The sequence below is a fragment of the Carassius carassius genome, chromosome 17, assembly GCF_963082965.1.
Source record: "Carassius carassius chromosome 17, fCarCar2.1, whole genome shotgun sequence".
Taxonomy (NCBI): Eukaryota; Metazoa; Chordata; class Actinopteri; order Cypriniformes; family Cyprinidae; genus Carassius; species Carassius carassius.
The window spans coordinates 25,760,456-25,787,430 of NC_081771.1; the positions used below are offsets into that span (position 1 = coordinate 25,760,456).

At 35.5% G+C, this 26,975-nt stretch overlaps 2 protein-coding genes across 5 annotated transcripts in view; both read left to right on the plus strand.

The window, feature by feature from the left end:
* Nucleotides 1–11,279, plus strand: part of fmnl2b (formin-like 2b) — a 53,043-nt gene extending 41,764 nt beyond the window's left edge. Inside the window, exons 15-28 of one of the 4 annotated variants that reach the window (XM_059571419.1) lie at nt 1,152–1,346; nt 1,528–1,548; nt 1,725–1,849; nt 2,459–2,661; nt 3,048–3,282; nt 3,394–3,462; nt 3,532–3,612; nt 3,742–3,871; nt 4,323–4,486; nt 4,605–4,706; nt 4,785–4,886; nt 6,715–6,838; nt 8,514–8,629; nt 10,477–11,279. In XM_059571419.1, the coding sequence (XP_059427402.1) occupies nt 1,152–1,346; nt 1,528–1,548; nt 1,725–1,849; nt 2,459–2,661; nt 3,048–3,282; nt 3,394–3,462; nt 3,532–3,612; nt 3,742–3,871; nt 4,323–4,486; nt 4,605–4,706; nt 4,785–4,886; nt 6,715–6,838; nt 8,514–8,605 (1,643 nt within the window). In that variant the 3' untranslated portion in view covers nt 8,606–8,629; nt 10,477–11,279. The remainder of the gene's footprint in view (nt 1–1,151; nt 1,347–1,527; nt 1,549–1,724; nt 1,850–2,458; nt 2,662–3,047; nt 3,283–3,393; nt 3,463–3,531; nt 3,613–3,741; nt 3,872–4,322; nt 4,487–4,604; nt 4,707–4,784; nt 4,887–6,714; nt 6,839–8,513; nt 8,630–10,476) is intronic. The other 3 variants (XM_059571418.1, XM_059571421.1, XM_059571420.1) reach the window with 3 other exon arrangements.
* Nucleotides 11,280–14,783: 3,504 nt separating this feature from the next.
* On the plus strand, nt 14,784–25,338 carry arl6ip6 (ADP-ribosylation factor-like 6 interacting protein 6). The gene is made up of 4 exons (XM_059571422.1): nt 14,784–15,373; nt 15,499–15,552; nt 15,624–15,756; nt 23,767–25,338. Exons 1-4 carry the CDS (start codon nt 15,091–15,093, stop codon nt 23,858–23,860), a joined length of 564 nt encoding a protein of 187 aa, XP_059427405.1. The 5' UTR covers nt 14,784–15,090; the 3' UTR covers nt 23,861–25,338.
* Nucleotides 25,339–26,975: the final 1,637 nt, after the last annotated feature.

Here is a 26,975-nt window from a genome sequence, read left to right on the forward strand (position 1 = left end):
TTCAGGTTTCTCCAGGGGGATTGTTTCTATATTGTATGTAAAAAAAAAATGATGGTTGACTAAATACATGATATACATTATGAATATATTAATACTTATAAATATATGCACTAATGTAAGTTTAAGTAAGTTTAAATATTTCTTATTATTATCTTAGGGTTGTAACGATATATCTGTATGACGGTCTATCACGGTTGAATATGCACGGTTATCATACTGTAAACATTTGCATATCTACGGTAAAAACAAAATTAATGAAAAAAATTTTCACCTGCGCATATGCAACTAATTTCTGTCGGCTGCTTCACTCTGCATTCAGTTGGGTGCTTACACGTACAGCAGAGAAAATGGCAGAGACTGAGATTATATCTAATTTCCATCCCCACTGGAAAAAAAAGAGTTAAAATCTGCAGTATGGGAATTCTTGGTATATAAAAAACTAACGAGGGGTTGTCCTTGATGATGGATCCAATTTGCAAAAAATGTGGATGCAAAGTGGCTGCACTAATCGTGGTGTTTCCACCAGTTCTGTGTTTGTAGGTACAATTATTTGAAGAGCCACCAGACATACTAACCTGAACTGATCAAGTAGAATAATGTTAAGATCCAAACTATTGCACTGTCAAGGTCCAGAAAAGTATGAAAAGCATCATCAGAATAGTCCATCTGCCATTAGTGGTTCAACCGTAACGTTATGAAGGGACTAAAATACGTTTTGCACATATTCTTTAAAATGGCTCTACAGTGATGCGGAGAGACACAGAGGAGACGAAATTGTTGAATAAAGTCATAATTTTTGTTTTCTTCGCTTACAAACAGTATTCTCGTCACTTCATAATGTTACGGTTGAACCACTGATGGCAGATGGACTATTCTGACGATGTCTTTCATACTTTTCTGGACCTTGACAGCGTATTTTACTCGGCAGTCTATGAGACAGTCACAAGCCTCCCGATTTTCAATAATTTGTGTTCCGAAGACGAACTATGCTTTTACAGGTTTGGAACGACATGGGGGTAAGTAATTAATGACAAATGGTTAATTTTTTGGTGGAGTATCCTTTTAAGTGGATACAGATGTGCTCGATCTTGCTGTCTCCAATGAACTATTTAATTGTTAGAGGTTCACATATTCTGTCTCTTCTCTTGTAGTTCCCAATGGGCCATCGGCAGCTCTCGCTCCTCCACCACTGCTGCCGCCTCCTCCACCACCTCCTCCTCCCCCACCTCCACCTCCTGGGCACTCTATTGAGATCTCTGCTCCTTTACCCCCACCTCCTCCTCCTTGTGCTCCTCCTCTCCCAGGAAGCGGCACGCCAACTGTCATATTCAACTCTGGCTTGACCGGTATGTGTGTGTATGTGATTATTTCAGTATGATTATTATTCTTTTTTGTCTGTTTTAAATCATATTCTTTTTCCTTTCAATCATTTTCCAAGCTCTTGTGGATCTTAGCGCTTAGAAGCATTTTCTGCTTTCTCTCTAAACATTTGTTTTTATCTACTCTCTTTTTTTCCTGCTCTCAAAGATGGACCAATCAAGCTCTTCTGTAGGTTTCCTGATATTTGTCATGGCTACCATTTAACTGTGTTCATCTAGTCATATTATGTGTTTTGTGTCTTTGCTTAACACGTTATCATGTATTCTTGTGATTTAATTATTTTTATAATAATCTCATTTGAGTAGTTGTTTTGGTAGTCACAGCAAACTTTTCTTTCTTGACAGCCGTGAAAATTAAAAAGCCAATCAAAACCAAGTTCCGCATGCCAGTGTTCAATTGGGTGGCTCTGAAACCAAATCAGATCAATGGCACCGTCTTCAATGAAATCGATGATGAGAGGATCTTAGAGGTATTTGTCTGCAGCACTTCACATGATGTAAAATGTGTGATCTCTGTCAACTCTGCATGTATTACACCGCCAAGCTGGTCTATTTGATTATCATGTTTCTGTTTTGAGTTGCTGATGGATATTAGGAAGATGCCAGATGGTGTTTATTGCTCAGTTTAGTTTCAGGTCATTTTTTAAAGTACATTCTCTAACTGCTGCTACTAAAATCGTAAGAAACGACACATACAGAAAGTCAAACCTCAGGGCCCTTGGCGGTTCATTGTACTTCAGTAATCTGACTCCAGATAATCAGAATCCAGAGGGGAATAAAATGTGATGTTAACTGAAAACCAGAACAAGCCATGTTTTTGGATGTGAAGGGGTTAAGGAAAGTCATTTTGGAGGCAAAGCAAGAACATTTTGATAAAATGATATGAAGAAAATGTATTTGAAATAACCAGTGACCAGGAAGTCCTACTGTGCCTGAATCATTGGTGCCATTAGTGTTGTCTGTATTTCATTTTTAACTTTTAATGAGGTTTTCATTTGTGGTGACTGTTAATGTTTTCGAACACCAAGTTCCAGGAGTGCTGTGGATAACAACTTTAAATGAATGCTTTTTTTTTGCAGGATTTAAATGTGGATGAGTTTGAAGAAATGTTCAAGACCAAAGCCCAGGGCCCTGCCGTCAACATGACGATGCAAAAGCAGAAGGCTCCTCAGAAGGGTCCCAATAAAGTGTCACTACTGGAGGCCAACAGGGCTAAAAATCTTGCCATCACTCTCCGCAAGGCAGGGAAGAGCCCAGAGGAGATCTGCAAAGCAATCCAGACGTAAGTTCTTTTGCCTTTAATATCAAAATAAAGATTAACCATATTCTCTGAGATGATGTTTACAAAACTATGGGATTGGTCTTTTTCAGCTGCTTGTTATAACATCAGTCAGTTCTTGTTTTTGTTTTGTTTTGTTTTGTTTGGTTTGTTTTTTGTTTTAATTAGTTTTGTTTTCATTTGGTTTGTTTCAAGTTTGGACATTGGTTAGGTTTGGTTTTTGTTTTGATTAGTTTTGTTTTCATTTGGTTTGTTTCAAGTTTGTTTTTTTGTTTTTTTTTGATTTTGTGTTGTTCTATTAATGTTTTTTTTTTCTTTTTTTCTTTTTTTTTTTGAGGTTTGTTTTTTTTTTTAATAGCACTCTGATCATTTTCTCTCATCTCCCTCAGGTTTGATCTACGTACAGTGCCTGTGGATTTCGTGGAGTGTTTGATGCGGTTCTTGCCAACTGAAAGTGAGGTGAAGATGCTCCGCCAGTATGAGCGGGAGCGACGTCCGATGGACGGGCTCACTGATGAGGACCGGTTCATGATGCTCTTCAGTAAGATTGAAAGGCTGCCACAGCGGATGACCATCATGGCCTTCATGGGCAACTTTAGCGATAGCCTGCAGATGCTCACACCGGTAAGGTGGAAAGAGAGGAAGAGGAATTATATTAACATTATTAATATTAATATCAACAAAGATCAGTCTGAAATACATTTATACATTTGTATGTTGCTGTTTTTTCTACAGCAACTGCATGCTATCATAGCAGCATCTGTATCCATAAAATCATCACAGAAATTAAAGAAAATCCTTGAGGTAAGCCAAAATAACTCTAACATTTTAGAGCCTTACTTGTTATTAATTACGTGATATCTCTCATTTCAGATAATTTTGGCTCTTGGGAACTACATGAACAGTAGTAAGAGAGGAGCTGTTTATGGCTTCAAACTTCAGAGCTTGGATTTGGTAATTTATTACACGTCATATTTCTTTAAAAGCTAAAAACCATGCTCTTTTTTGACATTATTAAATTTATTCTGACATTATTAACATTATTAAGTTGTATTATAAAACTATAATATTTCCTACCTTTAGCTGTTGGAGACCAAGTCCACAGACAGGAAGCAGACACTTTTGCACTACATAGCCAATGTGGTGAAGGAGAAATATCCTGTTGTATGCGTTTTTTACAATGAGCTGCATTACATTGAGAAAGCTGCTGCAGGTAAGTCTCCATCAACTCTGAAGATATATTTAAAATGTACTAATTAGAAGTGTTACTTATATTTTTTAGTTGAAGATAAAATATAAATATTAAATAAAAAAAAACACTTAAATTAAAAATGGAAATGCTGCCTTGGCAAATATTAATAGAAATATGAAATAAAATAAAAAACTAATAAAAGTGACAAGCACAAAAAAATGATACTTAACACTGATACTTAAATTAAAAATACAGTATAATTCAAAGTTAATAAATTCTTTAATACTACATAAATAATACTAAAACATCATTTTCTAAATCCATATTAAAATGTTCTTAGGTCTCACAATAACAAAAAAGAAATACTAAATCTTTTTCCTCTAATATGCATTTTTTTACTCTAATATGCTATTAGGTTGATTCTACAGTAAGTTTGTTTATGACTGTGGATCTCATTACTCCCATGTTGCAGTCTCACTGGAGAATGTTCTCCTGGATGTGAAGGAGCTACAGAGAGGTATGGATCTGACCAGAAGAGAGTACAGCATGCATGGCCACAACTCCCTGCTCAAAGACTTCATCCATCACAACGAGGCCAAACTGAAGAAACTCCTGGATGATGCTAGGATTGCACAGGTAGAAAAAAGAAGGCTATAGAGTATTGTGGTTAAAATCTGAGCTGGTAGCATTAAGGCTGTAGGTTTGAATCTCACAGGGGATAATCCATGTTAATGTGGGTTGCATATAATTACAGGATGCCTTTGACGATGCTGTCAAATTCTTTGGGGAGAGCTCCAAGACCATGCCACCCTCTATGTTCTTCCCTGTGTTTGTTCGCTTCATCAAGTCCTATAGGGTGAGTCTGTATGCTCTCAGTGCATAAATTTCCTCCTTGTTCACAGAAGGCCCAAAACTAATTTGTTATCGTTTTCAGCAAGCGGATGAAGAGAACGAGCAGAAGAAGAGGCAAGAGCAGCTGATGATGGAGAAACTTCTGGAACAGGAGGCCATGATGGAGGAGCACGAGAATCAACAGGTTTGATGAGATGAGAGCTGTAGTAGCGCACACTAGGGCTGAATTGAAAAGATCATTTTCTCGATTTGTATTAGTTTTCATTTTGAGGAACCAATAATGATTCTTAAATCCCAAAAATTGATCTTTTACTCTATGCTGTTTTCAGTTGGTGTGTAAACAAGACTTTACCACACATTATTTTATAGCATGCCTTCCACCCAACAAACTATTGATTGAAACAGTGTCAGATTTCACATTCTGTCAATTTTATTATATAATTTGAACAATAAATACCATTTTGGCGCTCTTTAATGTGATGTTAGATCACTGTAGCTGCCTTAGTTCAAGCAAAGTGCCATGCACATAAACTGATCCTCTCTTCATTTTTACTACTAGTTACAACACAAAATAAACATAAATTAACATGAGAAGTTTGAAATATACTGTACAACGCTAAAATGTATTATGTATATTGTAATCATACAATCAAGTGTTCCAACTTGAAAGTTATCAGTAAAACAGCTTGTAAATGTAACGTTACATTTACTTCAGGAAAGCCATTCAATGATCATAGCTTGATAGTTAACTAAAAAAATGTACTTTAGAGAGAGCATTTTGCTAAATTTATATATTATATTATATAATCGTTACAATTTTACTTAACTTGTTCTTAAATATTTAATGTACACTACCGTCCAAATGTTTGGGATCAGTAAGATTTTTATATTTTTTACATATGTTTCTTGTGCTTATCAAGGGTGTATTTATTTCGATCATATTATTGCAATTTAAAATAATAGTTTCTATTTTAATATACTTTAAAATATAATTTATTCCTGTGATGCAAAGCTGAATTTTCTCCAGTTTTCAGTGTCACATGATTCTTCAGAAATTATTGTAATATGCTGATTTATTATCAGTGTTAGAAACAGTTTTGCAACCTCTGATACCTTTTTCAGGATTCTTTTATGAATATAAAATTTTAAAAAATGCATTTATTCAAAATGGAAATCTTGTGTTACAATATACTCTACCGTTTAAAAGTTTGGAGTCAGACATTTTTTCTTTCTTTATTTTTTTGAAAGTAATGAATACTTTTATTCAGCAGGGATGTGTTAAATGGATAAAAAGTGATAGTAGAGACTCATATTGTTAGAAAAGATTTTAATTTTAAATAAATATTGTTATTTTGTAACTAATTATTAATAAACAAATCCAGAAAAAAACATAAGTTTCCACAAAAAAAAAAAAACCATGAAGCAGAAAAACTGTTTCCAGCACTGATAATAAATCAGTATATTAAAAAGATTTCTGATGTGAAAATGAAGACTGGAGTAATGATGCTGAAGATTCAGTTTTGATCATAGAAATTAATAATATTTAAAAATATATTAATACAGAAAACCAATATAATTTTTTTTTATAATATTACTGTTTACTAATTGTAGTAAAACTAGAATTGTTATAAGTTATTATAATGTTATTTTAAAGAAAACTTCCTTATGTGAAATGTTTGTATAAAAATAATTTAATTTTAACCTTTAACATTATAGTAATGTACCAACTGACAGAATTCCCTGTATAATTTACGGCATTAGTTTTTAGTTAATTGAGAATTTAGTCCTTAAACTGACATGCACTGTAGCTGAATCAATATCGACTGAGATCAGAATTGAATCAAATCGCAATCTTGTGAATTGAAATCAAATCGAATCATGCAATTTGCGTCAATACCCTGCTCTAGAGTGCACTACAATGTATATTTAAGAAATATTATGTTTGAAGATTACGGCAGAACTGTGTGCGCTAACTGTATGTTCTATCATTTATTAATTTGCACAAACTCCAGTCCCCATCTCACAAGGGCAAGCGGCAGCAGCAGGGGCTGATTGCTGAGTTAAGAAAGAGACAAGGCAAAGATAGCCGCCACGTCTATGAAGGCAAAGATGGAGCCATTGAGGACATCATTACAGGTAAGAACGCTCCCAGATGCAAGCCCAAACAGATTCATTTGATTGTACGAATGTCAGATGAATCTGTTTTCCTAAGTGTGTATTGGTCTGGTTCTTTTGATAGTAACAATAGACTAGGGCTGTCACTTTTGTGAAAAAAGTATTTTCGATTTTTAAGACATAAGTGTTCATTGAATCGATTGTAAAATCGATTTTCCATGTCTAAAAAAAAAGACGTTTCCTTTTTCAACGCCAAATAGGCTATCGGACAAACGTAAAGAGAGCGCTGGAAACGCACAAGTCAGCAATATTTCTTATTTATTGGCATTAGAGCTGTAATCGGGCCTTAAAAGTTAGGCCCGACAGGACCCGAGCCCGACGAGTACATTTTGATTTACAGCTTTTTAAAAGCCCGAACCCGTTTCTGCCCGACATTCAAATGTGCGCACACACACAGCTCTTTTGCCTTTTGTCAAGAATGAGTTATTTATACATATTTTAACATAATTTATTCATAACTTACATAGACTAGACCACTTGGAAGTTGGAATAAAGAAATAAAATAAGTCCTCTGTAACATAGTAACATCTCAGCACTCTAAATAGGCCTAGGCTAATTTAGCCTATAAATAGACCAACGCACCAATAAAAACGAGTCTTTTTTTAACTAATTAAATTAAGATAAATTTTAAATTAAGATTGGTATTTGGCAATAACGAAAATAAGATAAAGGCTCCGCCGGATTTGCTTCTCCACTATCAACTGACATTTAATAAAAGAATAATGCCAACATTAGCGTATATACTCTGTCCACATTATGCATTTAAGCCTCAATGAATATATAGTTATCATTTGAAAAACCTTTACTCACAGAGATTAGGCTAAGCCTACATGTTTTTGTGGAGGAAAATGATTGAATCCACTGTAGATGTCTTCAGCGCGTTCCTGCGCTCACTGATGGTGCGACCTTATTCACTCATTATTCTCATTATAAACATGGTCAAAACTTTTCCACACCTCAGACTTTGCTTTAGTTGCTGGTGCAACCAAAACGTATTTTCGCCAGAGGCAAGCCTCCGTTGCACCTACTCAGCATCCATTTCACATTTTTCTCGCGCTAATAGAAACACATCACATGACCGCTCATTTACCTCACAAACCGGAGCGCAAGCCCAAACCAGCTTAAGATGATATAAATGTAGCCCGAACCCGACGGGCAAAGATCTTCAGCTCTAATTGGCATAAAGTTTCGTGCAGAATAACAAACAGCAACAGGAGTGCAACATTCTCGAAAAAAAAATATGCAGAGGGGACTGCTGCCATAACATAAATGAAAAACATCACTGCAGGCTTCAACCCGGCTGCATTTATGATTTAGGCAATTCAAGGCAATTAGGCTGCGCAAGGTGGGGGTATTAGGCTACTGCCAATCTTTCACCACAAAAGCGGGTCGCTAAACAATTTATATTTTTAAATTGTTTAATTATTTAAAAATTAATAGTTTTGTTAAAATCGATTCCCTATTTTCATTTTTGAAACTTTTTTTGGTTGGTCCGATCGATTGTGCAAACGATTTTCGAACGAAAAGTGACAGCCCTACAATAGACGTACAGTAGTAGAAGAAGCCATGCTGTTTAGCCGTACTGGAGCTAGCTTTTGGTGTTTCTGTGTTGTGATTGGCTATTATTTTGCTGCAGTGCTGAAGACTGTCCCCTTTACCGCACGGTCAGCCAAACGTGGCTCGCGGTTCTTCTGTGACCCCGCCCTCTCCGAGGACTTCCATTACTAAACTAAATTCTGTCCCCTCAGAAAGGTGCCTTTAAGTCCCTCTCTTCTTTATTCATCTCCCAGTCATTCCCTCCATCCTTCTATCTATATATTTCTTCATTTGTTTACCATTCACCTGGGTAAAGACATTACAGGATGGAAACCTGAAAATGCATGCCTGCCTTAAAGAATTCCTCTGTTTTGCATTTTGTTTCCTGCACTATTCAAATCTTGTCCGATTTAAAAATCTGTTGAAGTGTTCCCTTCCATTGAGTACAATTTTTCTTGGTAACCACCTTACAACATATCATGACTTATCAGAAGGATCTGAATTGTAGGGATGCACTGATATTACAGTTCTGTCTAATATGATAAGCTGTTGTTGAAAAGAGATAAATATTCTAATCTGTTTTATCTGAATAACCTAAAAACATCAGAAACAAAAATCGGCCATTTTAAATGCTCAAATTAAATGTAGGCATCTCGGCATTATAATTAGTACAATATAATTAAGTGCAATATGAAGAAGGAATATTGCCTTTTTTTATTTGCTTAAGATTACATCTAAACAGTGTTTATTAAAATATTGCTGTTTTGTAGAGATTAACTTCACTGCTCTGTCAATCTAAAAACAGGGAAAATAAATAGTTCAATATTCAGAATCAACCAATACTAAAATATATTAAAATATTATATTCCAGATCGATCGATCGATCGATAGATAGATACCATTGTTCTTAAATTACTTGTGTTGTAAATATTAACTTAATCATAATGTAAAAATACAGAAATGTATATGCCCAATTAAATATTCATTGTCAACCATTATATCCAATATCAACTGATACCAATAAATGGCATCACATTATAATGTACATTATAAAACGGATAGTTCCGGTCCTTGATTCTGATTGGCTGAGCTGCATTCGAAGCTGTTGTAAATTACTCTACAAACATACACCCACTGATCTATATATGTTCTATATTATAGATCAGTGCATACACCTTTGTTTACATTTGTATGTTGCTTGGCAACCACTATGTTATTAATATCATTACACTTTATTTCCTCGGTTTTATTTTGTGAAACCTTACTACTTATATGGAATAACCGTTTTATAAAATCAATAAGCCCGTGAAGCCGTGGTTTACAGTGAATTTATAACAGCTAAGTTCAGTCACTCCGCTTCGTGTCGTGCCTAACAACACCCCTTAGCTGTTAGAAATTCAATGTAAACCACGGCTTCACAGGGCTTATTGCTTTAGTATGAAGAATGAATATTTTTAATTTGCGGAAAAAGAAAAAAACCTAAGTGTCATTTAATCAGTCTTTTGTGAAATTAACTTTACAATTTCTATTATTTGATGCTCACTTCATGTCATAGTAAAAGCAGGGGAAATTAGCAAGCAATGTTAAATTTACTGTATCAATCATTATATCCAATATCAACCTATAACTTTAAATGGTGGAGACCGATAAATGGGCAATATTAAAATATTCAACTGTCAATTTTTTTTTTTGTTATTATTATTAGTGTGTTGTAAAATTCACATTCAGATTAACTTTTCCATAACCATAATGTTAAAGTAGGAGAAATGAGTATGCCTAATTATATATTCAGTATCAGCCTTTATATCAAACCTATACTAATAAATGGTATAGACCGATAAATGGCCAATTTTAAACTATTGCATTCACTTTGCCAATTCTGAAACACCCAAAGACAAATATAGTACCGGAATATTGTGCATCTCTACTAAATTGATCTAAAACTAACCATACATCCACACACCATCCTGTTTTGTACCAATCTTTGGCCCTGTCTCATTCATATCCACAGGCCCAGACTATAGTTGTGTTCACTTTGTAATGGTTTACTTGTTTGTCTTCAGACCTGCGCAGTCAACCCTTCCGACGGGCCGATGCCCTGAGGAGGAGCGGGAGAAAGAATTTGGAGGTACAGCACCTTCAGCTACACAACATGGAGATCACCACCTGCTAGCCAAGCTTGATCAACTTCTAAGGACAGAAGGTGGGCCAGTGACACTACTGAAAGAAAAGAACAAAAAAAAGCACAATTAAAACAACGGAAGGATGGATAAATGTGACTTTAAACAATTCTGTTTACATGGAATCTGGCATCTCAATTTAATGGTTTTAAAGAAAGCAAGATGAAGAAAACAAGAAGTGTAGAGTGTTCTAGGCGGACCATATTTTAGTTTTTTTTTTTAAAAAAGAGGAATATGGGGGCAGTATGTAATTTCCATTCCTAAAATACATATTTTAGTCATATTGATTTTAAACAGAGCTAAAAGGCTTCCTACCAGTGGTCATCCTTCACAAAACGTAACCTCTACCACCTTTTAATCATAGGTAGAATGCAAAATATTTTAAAACCATTGAACAATATGAGCATTTCAGTCAAATGTAATTTATGCAATATTTCTGTTCAACTGTTCAAAATCAACCCACCGCAACAGTTTAAAATCAGCCCAATTCCATGCCAAAAATATGGATTTGGCAACCCTACATCCTACACGAGCTAAATACAAGGTGATTTAAATACTCTGCAAATTAATATACGGCTCCTTGATGTGTGAAAATTATATTCTATATTATAATGTTTGTGGGAGCAGGCTGTAATAGTCTGAAATGGGGAGCGGGATTAAGAAAACAGTCCCGTGCGCGTTTTTAATACAAAAATGCACACAATGACTGGCAACTGTAGAAAGCAAAAGCCGAATCCCAGACATTTTTGGCAATTTAGAAACACATTTTTTAGGTTCAAAAAGAGGACATGTCCAGGGAAAAGAGGACAAATGGTCACCCTATTGTGTTAATTGCAATATGTTGGCCTATACAGTAAAATGTGGATTCTACAAACGGACATTAAGAAGAAGACTGTGGTTTTTATGTTTAACTCTATTCAGTTTTGTGACATTGTGTATTATGCACAAGACAGAGCAGAAATGCCAAAGGAAGTCCTTGGATAGGCCCACTTTTCATTTTCATTGTCATTTAACCTCTGGTTCTAAAACTCCAAACTGAGCAGCTTTTTCTGAGGGGAAGATTTGCAAGATGCACTTTTAATTTTTTTTATTATTATTTTTAACTTTGATCATCTCAAAACTGATCTTTTGATTAAAAAACACAGATGACGTGCGAGGGAGATTCGGTCTTTAAAAAAAATAACATGAAATGTTGAGAAAATGTTTACTACCAAGCATTCACAACCAGTGTGACATTTTATTTACAATACATTTCCTTTTAATCACAGACTTGCTCTCCTTCTGGTTTTAACTCATGTGACATTAGTGAGCTGTGGAAAAGAGTTTGCTGTTTTTTTTTTAAAACGAAGACATGTCATTGGACAAAAAAAATTTTTTTTTTAAATGTACAGATATTTTGCTACAAAATTGAGCCTCTTATTTTTTACATTGTTAATCCATTGTGGTGCTGTACATATTGTTGAAACAAACCAACTTGTCCTGCAATATCACTGGAATGGTCTTAACTTTTATGTTTAGTATGACAGTATTAATTAATCTGATGGTGAAGACAGTGAATCAACTTACTCTGTGACCTAAATTGCTCTCTCATCACTATTGTTGCATATGGTAAATGTCTGTGGTTGCACGTAACACTTGAAAGCTCAAACAGACACTAGTGCACATATAACTTTTTTCTATTTGACTGGAATCAGTGGTTGTGTGCAAATAAAGCAATGACACCAGCACAATTAAAAACTGATTATTTTGTGTGGTCGATGCAAGAATTCATTTTTGTTTTACTGAAAATCTTGATTTGCAAGTGAGGACATTCAATGATAATTGTGATGCTGGAGCTATTTGAAAATAAAAGTGGTGTGGGCACATAAGGCTGCCACAAGGTGGTAGCAACCCCTTGTGTTCAAAGATCTTGGCTATCTATTTTTGGCCCCAGCTTCATGGAACAGGCATTTTTACTAATTAACATGGAAAGATTACAGATACTAATTGATTTAATCTAATTCTAATTATTTTATTAAAACTATTTAGTTAAACTATTCTTTTTTAAAAGTGCCTATTTCTATTGATGTGATCTGCAATACTAAAAATTAAAATGCACAAAATGACTAATATTTTGCTATATGTTGTAAAAGAAGGGTGAAGCGATCAGCATAAAATATTGGATACAATGCTTTGAAATACTTGAACGGTGAAACTTAGACCCTCATTTTTTAAATATGTGATGAACAATGCTTTCCTTTCTGTATTTAAAAATGTATGTAGCATTAAATAATGCAATAGGTCAATCTTCTGATTTTCAACCATTTCAGTTCAGCAGTTTCACCAGGTCACTGTGGGATACCTATATCCTGTCTGCTGGCTAATGGACATCACACAGGGTTGGGGACCAGTTCACGATGCAGAACTAAAGAGGAGAAAGATAAAAGCTGACAACTCCTCACGCTATGTAGACCGAACTGCCACTGCCAGGAACTTTTAAGAGTGCTGAAGAAGTGTTCCATGAAAGAACTATGAAAAACAGAAATGAAATGATACAATAGATGATATAAATATACATTTCTTACAGACAGTGAAAATTACTCAAAAAATGTTTTTAAAACGTACTCAAGTAATTATTTAACTAACAGAAGCGTTAATCCAAATGAACAGACTATAACTATTGTAACATGATATTGCTGAAAACTGATTAAATGACATTTAACTTGACATAGTAATAGGTGTTTTTCACAGTTATGAACTTCTGTAAGAAAAAACTCAAGCAAAACACATGAACTAAAAAAGTATGTATTAATGTAAGATTTGATTCATAATTTAAAGGCCATGTTGCAGGTTAACCACCACTTTCGATTAATGGGTCCATAAATCACTCAAGATATGTATATCATTTTTAAAATGTCTCAAAAATAGTCTAAAAGACCTATTTTTTAAGTTTTTGGTATTAACGGTTTTTTTATGCAACTCGGCGATGACGTCACGTTGGGGAGAAGTGGAGGAAAGGTAGCCTCAGTCTAGACTCTAGTATGATGCCGCGTTCCAGGCAACCAGTAACCCGTGTTTTTCCAACCTTAAACCCGTGAAAGTGCACTGGAACGGCAATCAAACCCGTGACTTCCCACCCGTGAACTCGTGTCTCGTACTAGATCGATGTACTCCGATTTCCGAGGTCACATTGAGTAGCATCGAGTGAAAAATCAACTTTTTCTTTATATCTATAGTGGCAGTGATCCTGATGTTAGTTCAGATAAGTACCGGTAACCTTTTCATAGTGTCGTAGAACTGGTAAACGGTGTCTTTGTCATCTAGAAATAGAAGGCATCATGCTAGCTATATGGACGTTTCTAAGCGTTTATCTCGTCCTCCGGTGAAAATGTTGTAAACGTAGCCGCGTGTGTGTCGCTGTGTTTGGCAGGTGCTTGTGTGGGTGCTGTCCCATGGAAACTACGCAGAAAAGCTTAGGGAAGTGAGTGCGTTTGGGTCGCTGTTGGTCGATATCTCTCTATCTATCTGTCTGTCTATCTATCTATATATGTAGTCTATCTATCTATGTATATCTATGTATTTATCTATAATCCGCGCTATCTGAATACTCTCGTCTACTACTCGTCTCTCTCTAGTCACTCTCAATGCTCTCAAGGCGGCTTTGGTAAATTCTCTCCCCAACGTGACGTGATGCAATGCATTATGGGGAAAGGAGACCGCTGTAAGATAGTACCTACTTTTTCGTATTAAATTCCGTTTTGTGATACCCAACAACATAAAATACAATGGATAACAGTTTAAATGTTTATTACCATCAAGCAAATTGCACAAATTCGTAAAAAAAATTACCCTGCAACACGGCCTTTAATTAATTACCACAATATCTCTTACATCAGTGACCAATTCAAATCAGTCAGTGGTCAGTCTGCATCAAATTATTTTTTTCATATAAATATAACTGGAGCACTGAAGCCTAAAAGCAATAAGAAAAGACTTGACATCCAGTACATGAAATTAAATATCACATTAAAGCAGGCTGATCATTAATAACACCTATCACTCTGAAATAAAACAGTTCTCTGTGCTAAAGATTTACAATGTGTAACAAGTACTTTTGTTTATTGACGGTCATCACATCCAATCGTATGGTCGTATTGCATGGGTAGTCGATAACGATTGGACAACACGAGAATGTAGGCGGTGCTTCAGAAATACGGAAGTACAAACCGCGACGTTTCGAAACTGCTCAACGTTTCACAATTGTCAAATTACTACACATTGTGTTCAGCGAAATCCGCTTTAAACCAGCTGTATTTCTGGTTAAACTGTATAAAACGTATTTAACATGGGTTATACAAATTGAGTAAAATGAATCATTTGATAAGTCAGTAACTAGCGTGCTAACTAACTAGCAGTTGTTGTAGCAGTTGTCTAGGAAACGGAAACGCGCAAACAAAAACGCAGGATGTGAGTCACTATCCAGCAATTTCAACTTTAGAAACTCTTATCTTGACGACCATGCTGCGGTTTGCCAGAGATAAGGACGGCAAGTCTTTAGACGTTTATTCTGATGATGAAGATAATGCTGCATTAGCAGGAAGAAGAAACATGTCGGAGGAAACAAATGCAGCTTCACGTGAAAGCGAGCTCCGCAGCTCAACGCCTGCGCGACTGCCCTCGCGCCAGCGGTCCTGGAGAGACACTCACCTGTGGCCCGCTCGAATAGTCTCTGTGCTATGTAGCGTGGTCATCGTCTCATTTATCGCTGTCATAATCTCGTTTTTGTACATCGTATTAAAAGGTAAAACAAAATTCATATCCATTTCTCGGAAGCCCCTTCTCCTGAACTTCAAGCATGTGCAGTGCCTAATAATATATGCGTTATGCAAATATGCTAAATTTAATGAATAATTCTTTGATCTGTAGATCTAAGAGCAGAGAGGATAACCACTGAAGATGGATCAGAAGTGAGACTCCTGGGTAGGTCCACATTAGACCTATTGTATTGTAACAGTGGCTGAATGTTGTAAAACAGGACTTCTTTCTTGCAGGTTTTTGGAGTATCTTGGTGTTGTCTTCTGTGGCTGGAGTTCTCTGTTGCAGCTTCTCCTGGACCCTAACATACTTTGACTCCCTTGAGCCAGGAATGTTTCCCCCAACTCCTCTTTCCTCTGCCAGACTCAAGTGAGCATGTTTTATCTCTTTGCACAATTAATCATCAAATATTATTCAAGCACATCCATGTAGCACACTGTCAATTTTTTTTTGTTTCCAATATAGAGTTCTGATCATAATTTTGCAAACTCTTTGCAGAATATGCAAGATGTTGATAATTTTAGCAAAGTAAAGGGAAATAAAAATTGCATGTTTATTTATTTTCTGTAGTACTGTCCCGAATAAGCTGATTGATTGACAGACTATATGTGACCCTGGACAACAAAACCAGTCAAAAGGTTAAATTTTTCGAAATTGAGATTTATTCATCATATAAAATATTTATACATATACTGAAAGCTGAATAAATAAGCTTTCCATTGATGTATGGTTTGCTAGGATAGGAAAATTATTGGCTGAGATGCAACTATTTGAAGATCTGGAAGCTAAGGGTGCAAAAAAATCTAAATATTGAGAAAATCGCCTTTGAAGTTGTCCAAATAAATTCTTAGCAATGCATATTACGAATCAAAAATTAAGGTTGAATATATTTACAGTAGGAAATTTACAAAATATCTTATTGGAGCATGATCTTTAGTTACTATCCTAATGATTTTTGGCATAAAAGAAAAATCTATAATTTTGACCCATACAATGTATTTTTGGCTATTGCTACAAAAATAGCCCAACACTTATTGGTTTTGTGGTCCAGGGTCACATATTAAGATTCAAGTGTGTGTAACATTCACTGATGTTCAAGATGGCAACACAATGCATTATGATCCGTGTGGTATAAACTTTTGGAAACTAAATATCTTATGTAGATTCTGAAGTTACTAAATGGAAAAAAATACTTTAAATAAAATGTATCTTTAAACATTATAAGACAAATGTACAAACCATTGTCTATTAAAGTTTAAATCCCACAGCTCTTTATTCTTGAGAATCAGTAAAACTTTTTACCTTTTGTAATCGTGTCCTTCAATATTCCTCAGTGTGAAAAGATAAATCTCAAAATCCTTGGTAAGACCTGGAGGGATTTTTAAAGAGCAGTTGACCGTTTAATTCCTCAGGATAAACAAGGCCATGAACATCTATCACAAAACATAAAAACAGTTTTTGATCATCGAGGTAACGACACACAATATTAGGGTGTGTAAACTTTTGAGCTGGTTCATTTTTGTAAATTTTGGTTGCAAACAACCTTCAGTTTTAAGAAACGCATGATTTTCATTTTCCTATTCAAATTGATCTTCTGTAAAGGCTCCATGTTTTTAACTGTTCAAAAGCAATCAAAAGAATTAAGGCAAAATAATAATAATTGTAAGTCCACCCTAAAGAAATCAGAAGAAACTTCTCAGAAATGACAAAGTTGACATCCATCTGCAGTAAGCAGAAAAACTCAATTTCGAAGTAGAAGCCATCGATCACCCAATCACTTCACTCCAGATTTGTCCATTATCATGCTAGAGAGTTAATTTACTGTTGCGGAACCTGCGACAGTCATCTCACTGATCCTGTGAGCACTATTCATTTATTTCAGTCCTTGATGTCTGATTGTCTCTACAAGTAGCTGTTTTTTCTCCCCCATTGCCAGTTGTGCTTAGTAGTGTAATAGCCTGAGAGAGTACAAGAGTTATAGAAACATGTTATCAAGGCTGTTTCTCTGGTCTGAGGTTATTCACCCATTTTTTCTATTTTGTTTTTAGCTGTCAGTGCCTTAGAAGCTTGTCAGCTGGTCAAATAGAAAATTGTTCTTTACTCTTTGTGCTGGTTCGACTCGGCCGGGGCAAGAGCACAGACCGAGGAGAACAGAAAAGCAATTTTCCTGTAATTGCTTTTCATCACCAGACCTGAATACTTGCACCAAGCGGAACATTTAAAAACTGTCCCAAAATTGGTCCTCAGGGATTTTGTGTGGCTCCAAGCTCCATCAAATATGCCTAAATGTCTTTTACCCAAACAGCTAATGCACTTGGAGAAGTGAAAAGCAAGGAAAATTTGCCTAAACTTTTTTAGTATTGCTTTTCCCAAAGTAATTGACTTTCATTTAGCTGGCTTTTTTTTTCTTCTTCTTATTTTTTGGAGGTGTGGGATGAGTTCACGCAAAAAATGAAACATCCAAAATAAAAGTTTTTGCTTACGTAATATATGTCCTTACTTGTATGTATGTATGTATGTGTGTGTGTGTGTGTGTGTGTGTGTATATATATATATATATATATATATATATATATACACACACATGCATGTATATAAGAAAAAATTTAATTGTATATACTTGTGCGTTTATATATATATATACATAATATACACTGTACACACACGTTTATTATGTAAACAAAATTATTTTGGATGCGATTAATCACTATAAATCATTTGGAAGCACTAGTATAAACTAGAAATCGACCGATATGGGTTTTTCTATAGCCGATGCCGATGTTTAGAGGTCAGGGTCAGCTGATGGCCGATATGTGCTGCCGATTTTTAGGGCCGATATCTTGAAGTTTTCCCCTTTATTTGCATGCTAAAATGTCACACTAATAATAAGTGAATGCACAACATTTCTAAACTTATCATCATTTATTGAGCACTGACTTGAACCATCTCTCGAATCTAAATTTTGTGCTGTATTACACTGTATTAAAATAAAAAAATGTATCCAAAGTTAACCAAATTATTAAATATATAAAACAGGATATATATATATATATATATATATATATATATATATATATCAGATTTTATTACATAAAAGTTTTAGAGCATTTATCAAGCAGAATTTTTCAAGTTTGTTGGAACATAAATGTAAACTTAAATATACATTTAAATAAAATAAAAACAATTTTATAAATACAAATCAATTAAACTGAAAAATATAAAAAATAAATAATAGTAGTGCTGCAAACACACTAGCAACCAGCAACATTCGTGTTTGGTATAAATGACACAGAACAAATAAAGTGCATTCTAATTTCAAACTTACATCGCAGTCTGTTATTAAAATAAAGTACAGTCAACCAAACATATAAAAGGTCAGTTTAAATAGACCGTAGTATACCAGTACACTCTGCTGTTATGCTGTTATGTTTTATATATATATATATATATATATATATATATATATATAAAACCTCCAAATACATCTAGCCAAACCCGCGCTCGCTCATCCTCGTATGCAAGCACTCATGCACTGTCACAATCTAATGCACAGTAAATGCAGGATTTTTTAAAACAAATAGGCATAGCGGAACTCAAAAATTCTAAATCGGACATTTTGCAGAACAGGATCAAACAAAAAAATTACTGGTCATAATACTTGCATAAAATGTTTGATGTGAAAAAAGCGGTTCACTGACTGCGCAGCACAGCCACAAGTGCCACAGTTACGTTTGGGATAATATTATTTTTAATACTATAGTGTCATTTGAAAACATTGCAATTGCGTTTTAAAATACAACAACGACGACAACAACACCATTTAAAGAGGCGCATTCAGTGGTCTCCTTGACGGGCGCTCTCTTCATTTTATCAAATGATCATAATCGCATCTATTCATTTTACAGTCCTGCTACTAGCATTTTATTCAGACTAAAACCCCTTTAATTCGGGTGAGAAAGCTTTTTTTCCAATACCACTGCAGACGCATTTTGCAGCAGTAAGGTTATTAATTGATCGTTAATTTAAACAACGATCGATCATGGAAATTATCGAATATTGATATCCCTTAAATGCTAATGAGTTGGATGGAAACCTGGCTATTGTCTGTATCAAACCATGCTTCCGAACAAATGTCATTCACCGTTCTGGGCAGCTCCAGGACAGCTGTCTCTCCAAGCACGCTGCTGTCTGTGAGTGGGGCGGAGTTACGTAGCCCTAAATCACGCTGCAGTGTTTGTGAGAGCTGCCAACTTCTCTACCCCGTTTACAGAGTGAAATTCTCTGGCTACCTTTATCTCCCAGGACTGTTGTTGAATTTTCCAAAATTTTTGGCTTGGGGTCCTTCACATGCGGCAGCAGCACTTTCCACCACACCAATAACACGGGGCTGCCCGCCGACGTGCCTGACTTTAAATTGGGGCTACTAAACACGAATATCGGCTGGTGCCGATATATAAAAAAAGTGACAAATATCGGCCCGATATATCGGTCGACCTCTAGTATAAACATTAAGCAATGCAATTACACAGAGAACAACAAATATGGCAAATATGCTTGTCCGACACAAGAACCAGTGAGGTTTGTTGTCGTGTGTTACGCAAGCTTGTTTGAGCCTCCACAAGATCCAGTGAGGTTTCTTCTTGCACGTTAAACAAGTACAGTTTAGATTCCAAAGTGCCTTTTCATAAGACTTATAAACTGCTTGATTTATATGGATTTCTTTTACAAACTGAAGCATCAAATTTTTGATAGCATGGACTCTTAATGGAGGGACTATCCTTTTGTAGAATAATTCGGATTTCTATTAATGGTAGGGGCAAACCTTTGTGACTGTGTTCCCTTTTGCTACATATGTCTGAGCAGTTAACAGGAAGTGTTAACCACCGAAAAAATGCCACAACCAACTCAGTTATGTACACAGTGGAGCTGGTAAAACCCTAGATACAGTTTCGTCTCCATGGTTAGTAAGTAAACTAACTGACACTGAGAAAAAATAATGAACGTAGGTGCAGATAGAGCATTAGTCACACTTCCTCAGTGGTTTACCTACTGCATAAATGAGGAAGTGTTTGGAAGGTGTGATGAATTGCTGTTAGCCCATCAGACTGTGAATTCGGTTGTATTTCCACTTTCCAGTGACCTTAGTACTTCTGACATTTATTACCTGAAGCTTTATGTACACATGGTATTAGGCACATGTACATTGAGGGATGCAGTGACAAGCTGTTGCCATTCATAGATTTAATATTAAATCTAAATTTAGGTAATTTCAAAGTATAATTCAGTCATGAGAAGAACTAAGCATTGAAAGACTTCAGTGGACAGTCGAATGATAACAACCTCCAATGAATATTGAACGGTGGTGACCTAAACCTGAACTAAAAAGGACGCAGCCTAACATATTATGGAACAAAGTTTGTAGCAAAGCTCTTTAAAGCTGTTTTTCAACTCCAGTTAACTCATGCTGGATGGCACCCCTTGAACTTCTCATTCATATTAGATGGTTAAAAAACAGGGAGCCCTATTTGAAGCCAGCTGAAACGTGTCTGCTTTGCTAACTTTTAGTTTGCAAATGAGTTTAAGGCTGTGCTCCAATTTATGAATCTATAAGCCAGCTTCTGATTGGCTGTTTGAGAGGAACGTTATTGATTATGTCTGGAGGCTTGGTGATAAAATCCAGGGTCACTCCATCGCCCAGTGAGTTGGTTATCTAATCACACAGCGGTGCTTTGACGATGTCTGTACTAAACCCAACTTACACAGCTGGCTAAGAACGCAAACAGGCTATTGACCAGCTAGCAGCCGGATGGGGTGGTATTGACTGACCACCACAGGACTGTGACTGGGTCTACTTGTTCATTCACGCTTGCATAGCTCCAGTTCACCAGCACAAAACAGCAGTGGCCGACAAACACTCTGTCCTTTTGGCATTCTCTATGTATCACTATCACTGTATGTCGCTGCGCCGCTATTACAATTAGCCTCTTGCATTATCCTCAGATGACTCTGATGCTAATAGAAGCTTTCCTCTTTTGTTTCCAGATACGCACACACGTATAATGGACCCGTCACTTTGTTTCCATAGAAACCCAACCTTTCAGTCTTTGGGTGCATATCGTGGTCACAGTCAGTTGTTTGTGATTCTGTCTCCAGCAGATAAGTTTTTCATTATCTGCCTCCGTTGTAGCTGAGGATCAGGGAGTTCATACCACAACAGTTGATTTGCTGAATTAACTGGCTAATAGAAATTAGTTTAGTCTCTTTTGGTGCTTTGGGTTTTTAGTTGTCATTCCCTTATTAGATCTCACATCAGTGAATTATCTGAATGGATGACTTTAATTATAATCATCTCCCAAACTGTTTTTTCCCCATTGATTCTTTTAGAAAAAGCTTGGCTCCCTAATGTTTCATGTCAAGGCTGCTCTAAATTGTGTCAAAAGTCTGTTTCGTCTTTGGGATAGATAAACCTTTTCTGGCTTTAACTGACAGACGCTGATAGAGCCGTATATGAGCATGTGATATGTCTTGTTGAGACTTATTGAAAATGAGCCTTAATGTGTCATGGTCAAGTCCAGCTGATGTAATTCAGAAATCTGCTTGTTAATTTTGGTGCCATGCAGCGTGCGCCACAGTTTCCGAGTCCAAACGCTGTGTCAGATCATAAAAGCAAACAACAAAGGGTGCTAATATACACAGTGAAGAATTATAAATAAAATAATAAAATATTTTTCTACTTTCATTTCAGGGTGTGATATTGTATTTTTTTTTATGCCAACAAAAAATTTCAGTACCCCCCCTCCCCCAAAAAAAACGTAAAACTGAAATTCAAAAATTTAAGAAGAGGTGTATTCTATTCATTTTAGAAGAGGTGTATTCTACTTGCTCATTCTAAATGTCTATGCATGCATTATTTGAATTTTGAATCCATTCTTAAATAGATGAACAATTTGTCACATTGGTGCAGATTTGTGTTCTTGAACCTGCTTCTCTAAAAGCATGTTCAAATTAGCCATTAAAGAGGACTCAGGGGAGTGGATAACATGGGACATCTGGATGCCTCATAATGGGATTTTTATGGGCCTCTGCACTCACTAGAATAGAGTAATGGCCAGCTGATATGATCAATGCCCTTGTCTATGTTCCGTACACGGTCCCCAGTTTTGTTTGTTCCGTGTGCTTTTAAACTTCCTGCATTAGAGTTAGACACTTCTAAAGAGTAACAGACTGATTGAGTGATAAAATAAAAAAGGGTATTGCATCATGTAGCCGTAATCAGATAATTTAGAATATTATAACAGCTGTTACGATTACAAGTGAATTGATTACAGAACCTCATACAGTACTTCCATTGCATCAGAGGTTTTTGTTTACAGTGTGGATTTTGCAGCAGCTGAGCATTGTAACAATTTACAGCTGTCAGTTGTGCACAAGAATTCAAGAGGTGTTTTTAAACTGATTACTTTAGAATCAAACTGAAAAGCATTATGGTGGATTCACAATAAAGCATTAACAATCCCATTATATGATCATCAAGGCACAGACACGGTGTAAATTTAGATCATCACAGAATAAATCGCTTCGTTAATTATATTGAAGATTTTGTGGTACTCCAGACCTAAATAGTAGGCTTGAACAAAAAAAAGATGGAATACACTACACGACTTTTCCTCAGTTTGCAGAGCAGTTTCAGAGTCTTGACACTTGACAGATTGTTACACAAAACTATTTGTGAGGTGTATGATTGGCTTCAGATTGTGATTAATCCAGCCAGAGGATATCAGGCATGTTTGAGATTTTGAGATGATGTTATACTGTTTTCATAAATGCTTCTCCCAGCAACAATTTTTGCATGAGTTTGTTGTGTTCAGAATGACTTTAAAGACTGGTAGTATTTGATTTGTCAGTCATTTAGTATATGATGTTCTCAGGAACTATTTACATAATCAGCAGGTGTATGCTGTCTAGTCTGAAAAAAAAAACATCTAATCTGAAATTGTTCTGGTGTATTCCAGCCTTAAAAGAGCAAAAGGTTGCCTAAAGATGTAAATTTGCCGTGGCTGCTTTAGTTATACTAGAACTTGTGTAATTGTATTTAACTTTTTTTTTAAGTGTTTTATTTTTCAAGCTGCTAAGCATGCTGGTGTGGAACTGGAGTTTAGACACTTATTTTTCTGATGCAGTTTAGCAACACATTTCTCAACATTAGTCGTTTAGACTACAAACTGTAAAGAATGTGTTATGCATTTGTCCAAAATAAGTATTTTCATGTTAATTGTATTTGGAATACAAAATCAAGCACAATATTCAACCATTATGATTTTTTTTTATTATAGTCAACTGTGAACTAATGCATTGGATGTTTGTGTTTTGGTTTTGCAGAAGAATGACTGGACACTCTTTCCACATGGGCTACAGTATGGCTATTCTCAACGGCATAGTGGCTGCGCTCACTATTGTATGGTATCTCACCTGATACACATCGACTCACCAATGGATCCTCTGCTGTGAATAAGTGCCATCATTTGCGGGTGAACTATTGCTTTAATTGCAGATGGAGCTGTCAAATAATGTTACTAATATGACTACAGATAAAAACTGTTTTTTTAAAGCACACATAAACACAAAGAATGGAATACTAGTTTAAAAATAATTTTTTTTAGTCATTCAGACACTGAATAACAAGAAGTAAAACAATAAAGTACAGTGTTTGATTTTTTAGAGGATTTCTACTATTTTCATATATGCTAATTTGACAAATTCAATACACAACGCAGAATGATTTTTTTCTTAATGGACTACATTAAAAATAATAATAATAATAAAAATAGTGAAGTAAGGCTCTCTTTGTTACTCGGTTATTTTATCTTATAAAAGGCTTTTATTACATAATGCTGTACAAGCCGCTTTTTACCATTACAATAGCAGTGCATTTAATCAGCTTTTTGCCCTTTGGATGTCATTCACTGTCATTGTGGCAACACATAGATGCCATTTAAATCTATTCAATAAATTGAATTTGCATTTTATGAACTACACTTAGCAAAAAACTACTGTCCCTTTGCAGTCGTGCTTTATTAAAGCAGGAAGTTGCTGCTCTACTGAGCGTTTTAATGGGGGAAGTCATTAATACAATAGCTGTTTTTGGGTTGATGGAGAGGGACCTTGTTAAAGCTTTGTTGAGAGCCTGGGAGAAGGTCAGAGAGTAGAAGTGTGCATTTAATTTATGACTTTAATTATTTGATGCAGACTGCCAGACCACGATTACTTTTTTCTTCTTCATTATAAGCAGGCCCTGTAGTGACTTATTTCAGCTAGCACTAATGCACTGGTATGTCTTGTAAATATGGAGTATTAGTGCACTGCCGCCTCATGTGTGAGCATGTTTTTTTTTTTTGTATCTGTGGCAAACAGGTTCCTATAACTTGTTTTCCTTTTCAGTACATTTCTATTCTTTTTAGTGTGTGTTAATTCTGGTTTGTTGAGATTTTAATATTTCCAGAAGTAGTTTATCCACCTCAAAACCTGTTGCTTTTTGAATGTTCAGGTATTTTAAGGTAAATGGGAGGTTTTTGTGTGCTATGGTTGATGTGTCCATGCTTTTGTGTTATTCAGCCTTTAAAAAACGTGTTCTAGCATGACTTGGTGACAAAGTGTCTCTCTTAATGATGTTTCAGACTGTCTGAGGTCAACCTTGTCTCACTTGCCTTGAATCGTGTAGAGCAACTGTCACAAACAATATCCCGTCCTGAAACCACCTGATTTGGAGGTTGAGTGGTTTGCTTACTTGTTTTCCTGCCATTTAAATAATCAGGGATGAAAAAAAACAACACTGGAATATTCATTGCCTACCCAGGAGGTGGGATATTGTGTCAAATAACGCTATCAGAATTAATTTTGTATGAATGTATTTATGCAAAAAGCAATAAATTTGCAATTAAAATAAAAAAGAAATCAGGTTTTGTTATTTTTTCGTTCTTTAATATTTCACTCTAGCATTACTTATGTGCTTGCTTTTCCTTTTTTTTTTTAAATGGGGGAAAAAAAGCTTCCACACAAAATCATAATGTGCTGCAATTCGCAGAGACATAAAAACTAATAGAAACATCTGTTTTGCAGTTTGTGAGTGAGCACTTCTAAAGATCCTAGTTAAGGCCTAAGGGCACTGTGGTTCAGAATGCACAGTGCAGACGTGAGCACGAGTGGCAGTCGATATGAAAGCATTTGCTGCGATTGCTTTTTTACTTGCCACCCCCAAGGCTAGTTTGCATGAAAGGGCAGCGAGACATGTAATCATTCTGCAGAATAAAAAAAGTACACCCACGGCTCAATGTGTGTACGACAAAATTGACTCTTAATCTGTCTGATACACGACACGAAGAGAAAAAAAAGTTTCTCTTCATATAAACTTATAACAGAACTCCAATTCACAAAGGTTTATTAAAGTTTCAGCCCTGGGCTTGAATTAATGGAATTGCAACCATGTCATCCCAAACATGTACGTCATTGATGATTAATATTGATATGGTATGAAGGCAAATGGCAAAAAATAAATTGTTGACACATTTGAGTTTGTATATTTAGGGAAAAGAAAAAATGGTAATGAAATTTAGAGGAGATAGGGTTGTTTTTTTATTCATTTAAAAAAATATATATACACCACATAGCTTTTTCCCATTATAAAAAAAGGACAGGAAAAATTACAAAGATACAGCAAGTAACACATTAATCTTGTCATTTTGAAGCAGAAAGAATGAAATAGTCTTTTTTTTTTTTTTGTAGTAAGTTTTCTTTTTAACTTTTAAAATCATTTTTGTCTGTTTGACTTGCTTTGTATAAGGTGAGATCCATGGAACAAATTAAACCAGCAGATGTTCTTGCAAGTTTTAGTGTGCAAATCCATCAAGGCCAGCTCAGTGTTTGGCCTTCTCCTCCTTCGCTTAGTGCTTTCCATCTGTCTTTCTTCACCCGCTGATCTGGCGATGACATTAGACCTGACTTCTTTGATGCAGTCGTCTCTTGCTTTGCGTCATGAGCTCCACCATCACCAAACCAAACCAAACAGAGAGAGAGGGAGCACATATTTTTCAGTCAACAATAGCCTAGAATCTGCCTCGTTTTGGCCGTGTTGGATATGGAGTTGGACAAGCTGAATGAAAACAGAGATAATGTGTGTTGCTTAGATACTGGCTAGAATGAGATAAAAATATCTGATGTTGGCTTTGGTCTGATTCCACATGAAGAGCTCCATGGAGCAGTGGTATTTTAATATCATTGATAAACTGTTATAGTTTTGGTTAATATTTACAATGTCAACTTTAGTTGAAGTTATAGTTATTTTGTTAAGTTTGTGTCTTTTAGTTGTATTTTATTTTTCAATGTCTCTATAGTTTTATTCATTAAGTGTTTGTTATTTTAAGTTAATTTAGATTGACCTGAAGTACTGAAATGTAATTATTTCAGTTAAAGCTTATATATTGTAGTAACAAAAATATTTTGTATATTCAGTATAGTTTTAGTAAACTCAATATATATTACTTATTCCAGGCTGTCCATTTTTTTATTGAACATTCACTGAACATTCAGCATTA

What these genes read in the sequence shown, in the direction of transcription:
- arl6ip6 (XM_059571422.1), top strand. Translation starts at nt 15,091, where the DNA reads ATGCTGCGGTTTGCCAGAGATAAGGACGGCAAGTCTTTAGACGTTTAT. An exon ending in TTTGTACATCGTATTAAAAG is followed by an intron (nt 15,374 to 15,498) that starts GTAAAACAAAAT and finishes TTTGATCTGTAG; the next exon opens with ATCTAAGAGCAGAGAGGATA. An exon ending in CTTTCCTCTGCCAGACTCAA is followed by an intron (nt 15,757 to 23,766) that starts GTGAGCATGTTT and finishes TTGGTTTTGCAG; the next exon opens with AAGAATGACTGGACACTCTT.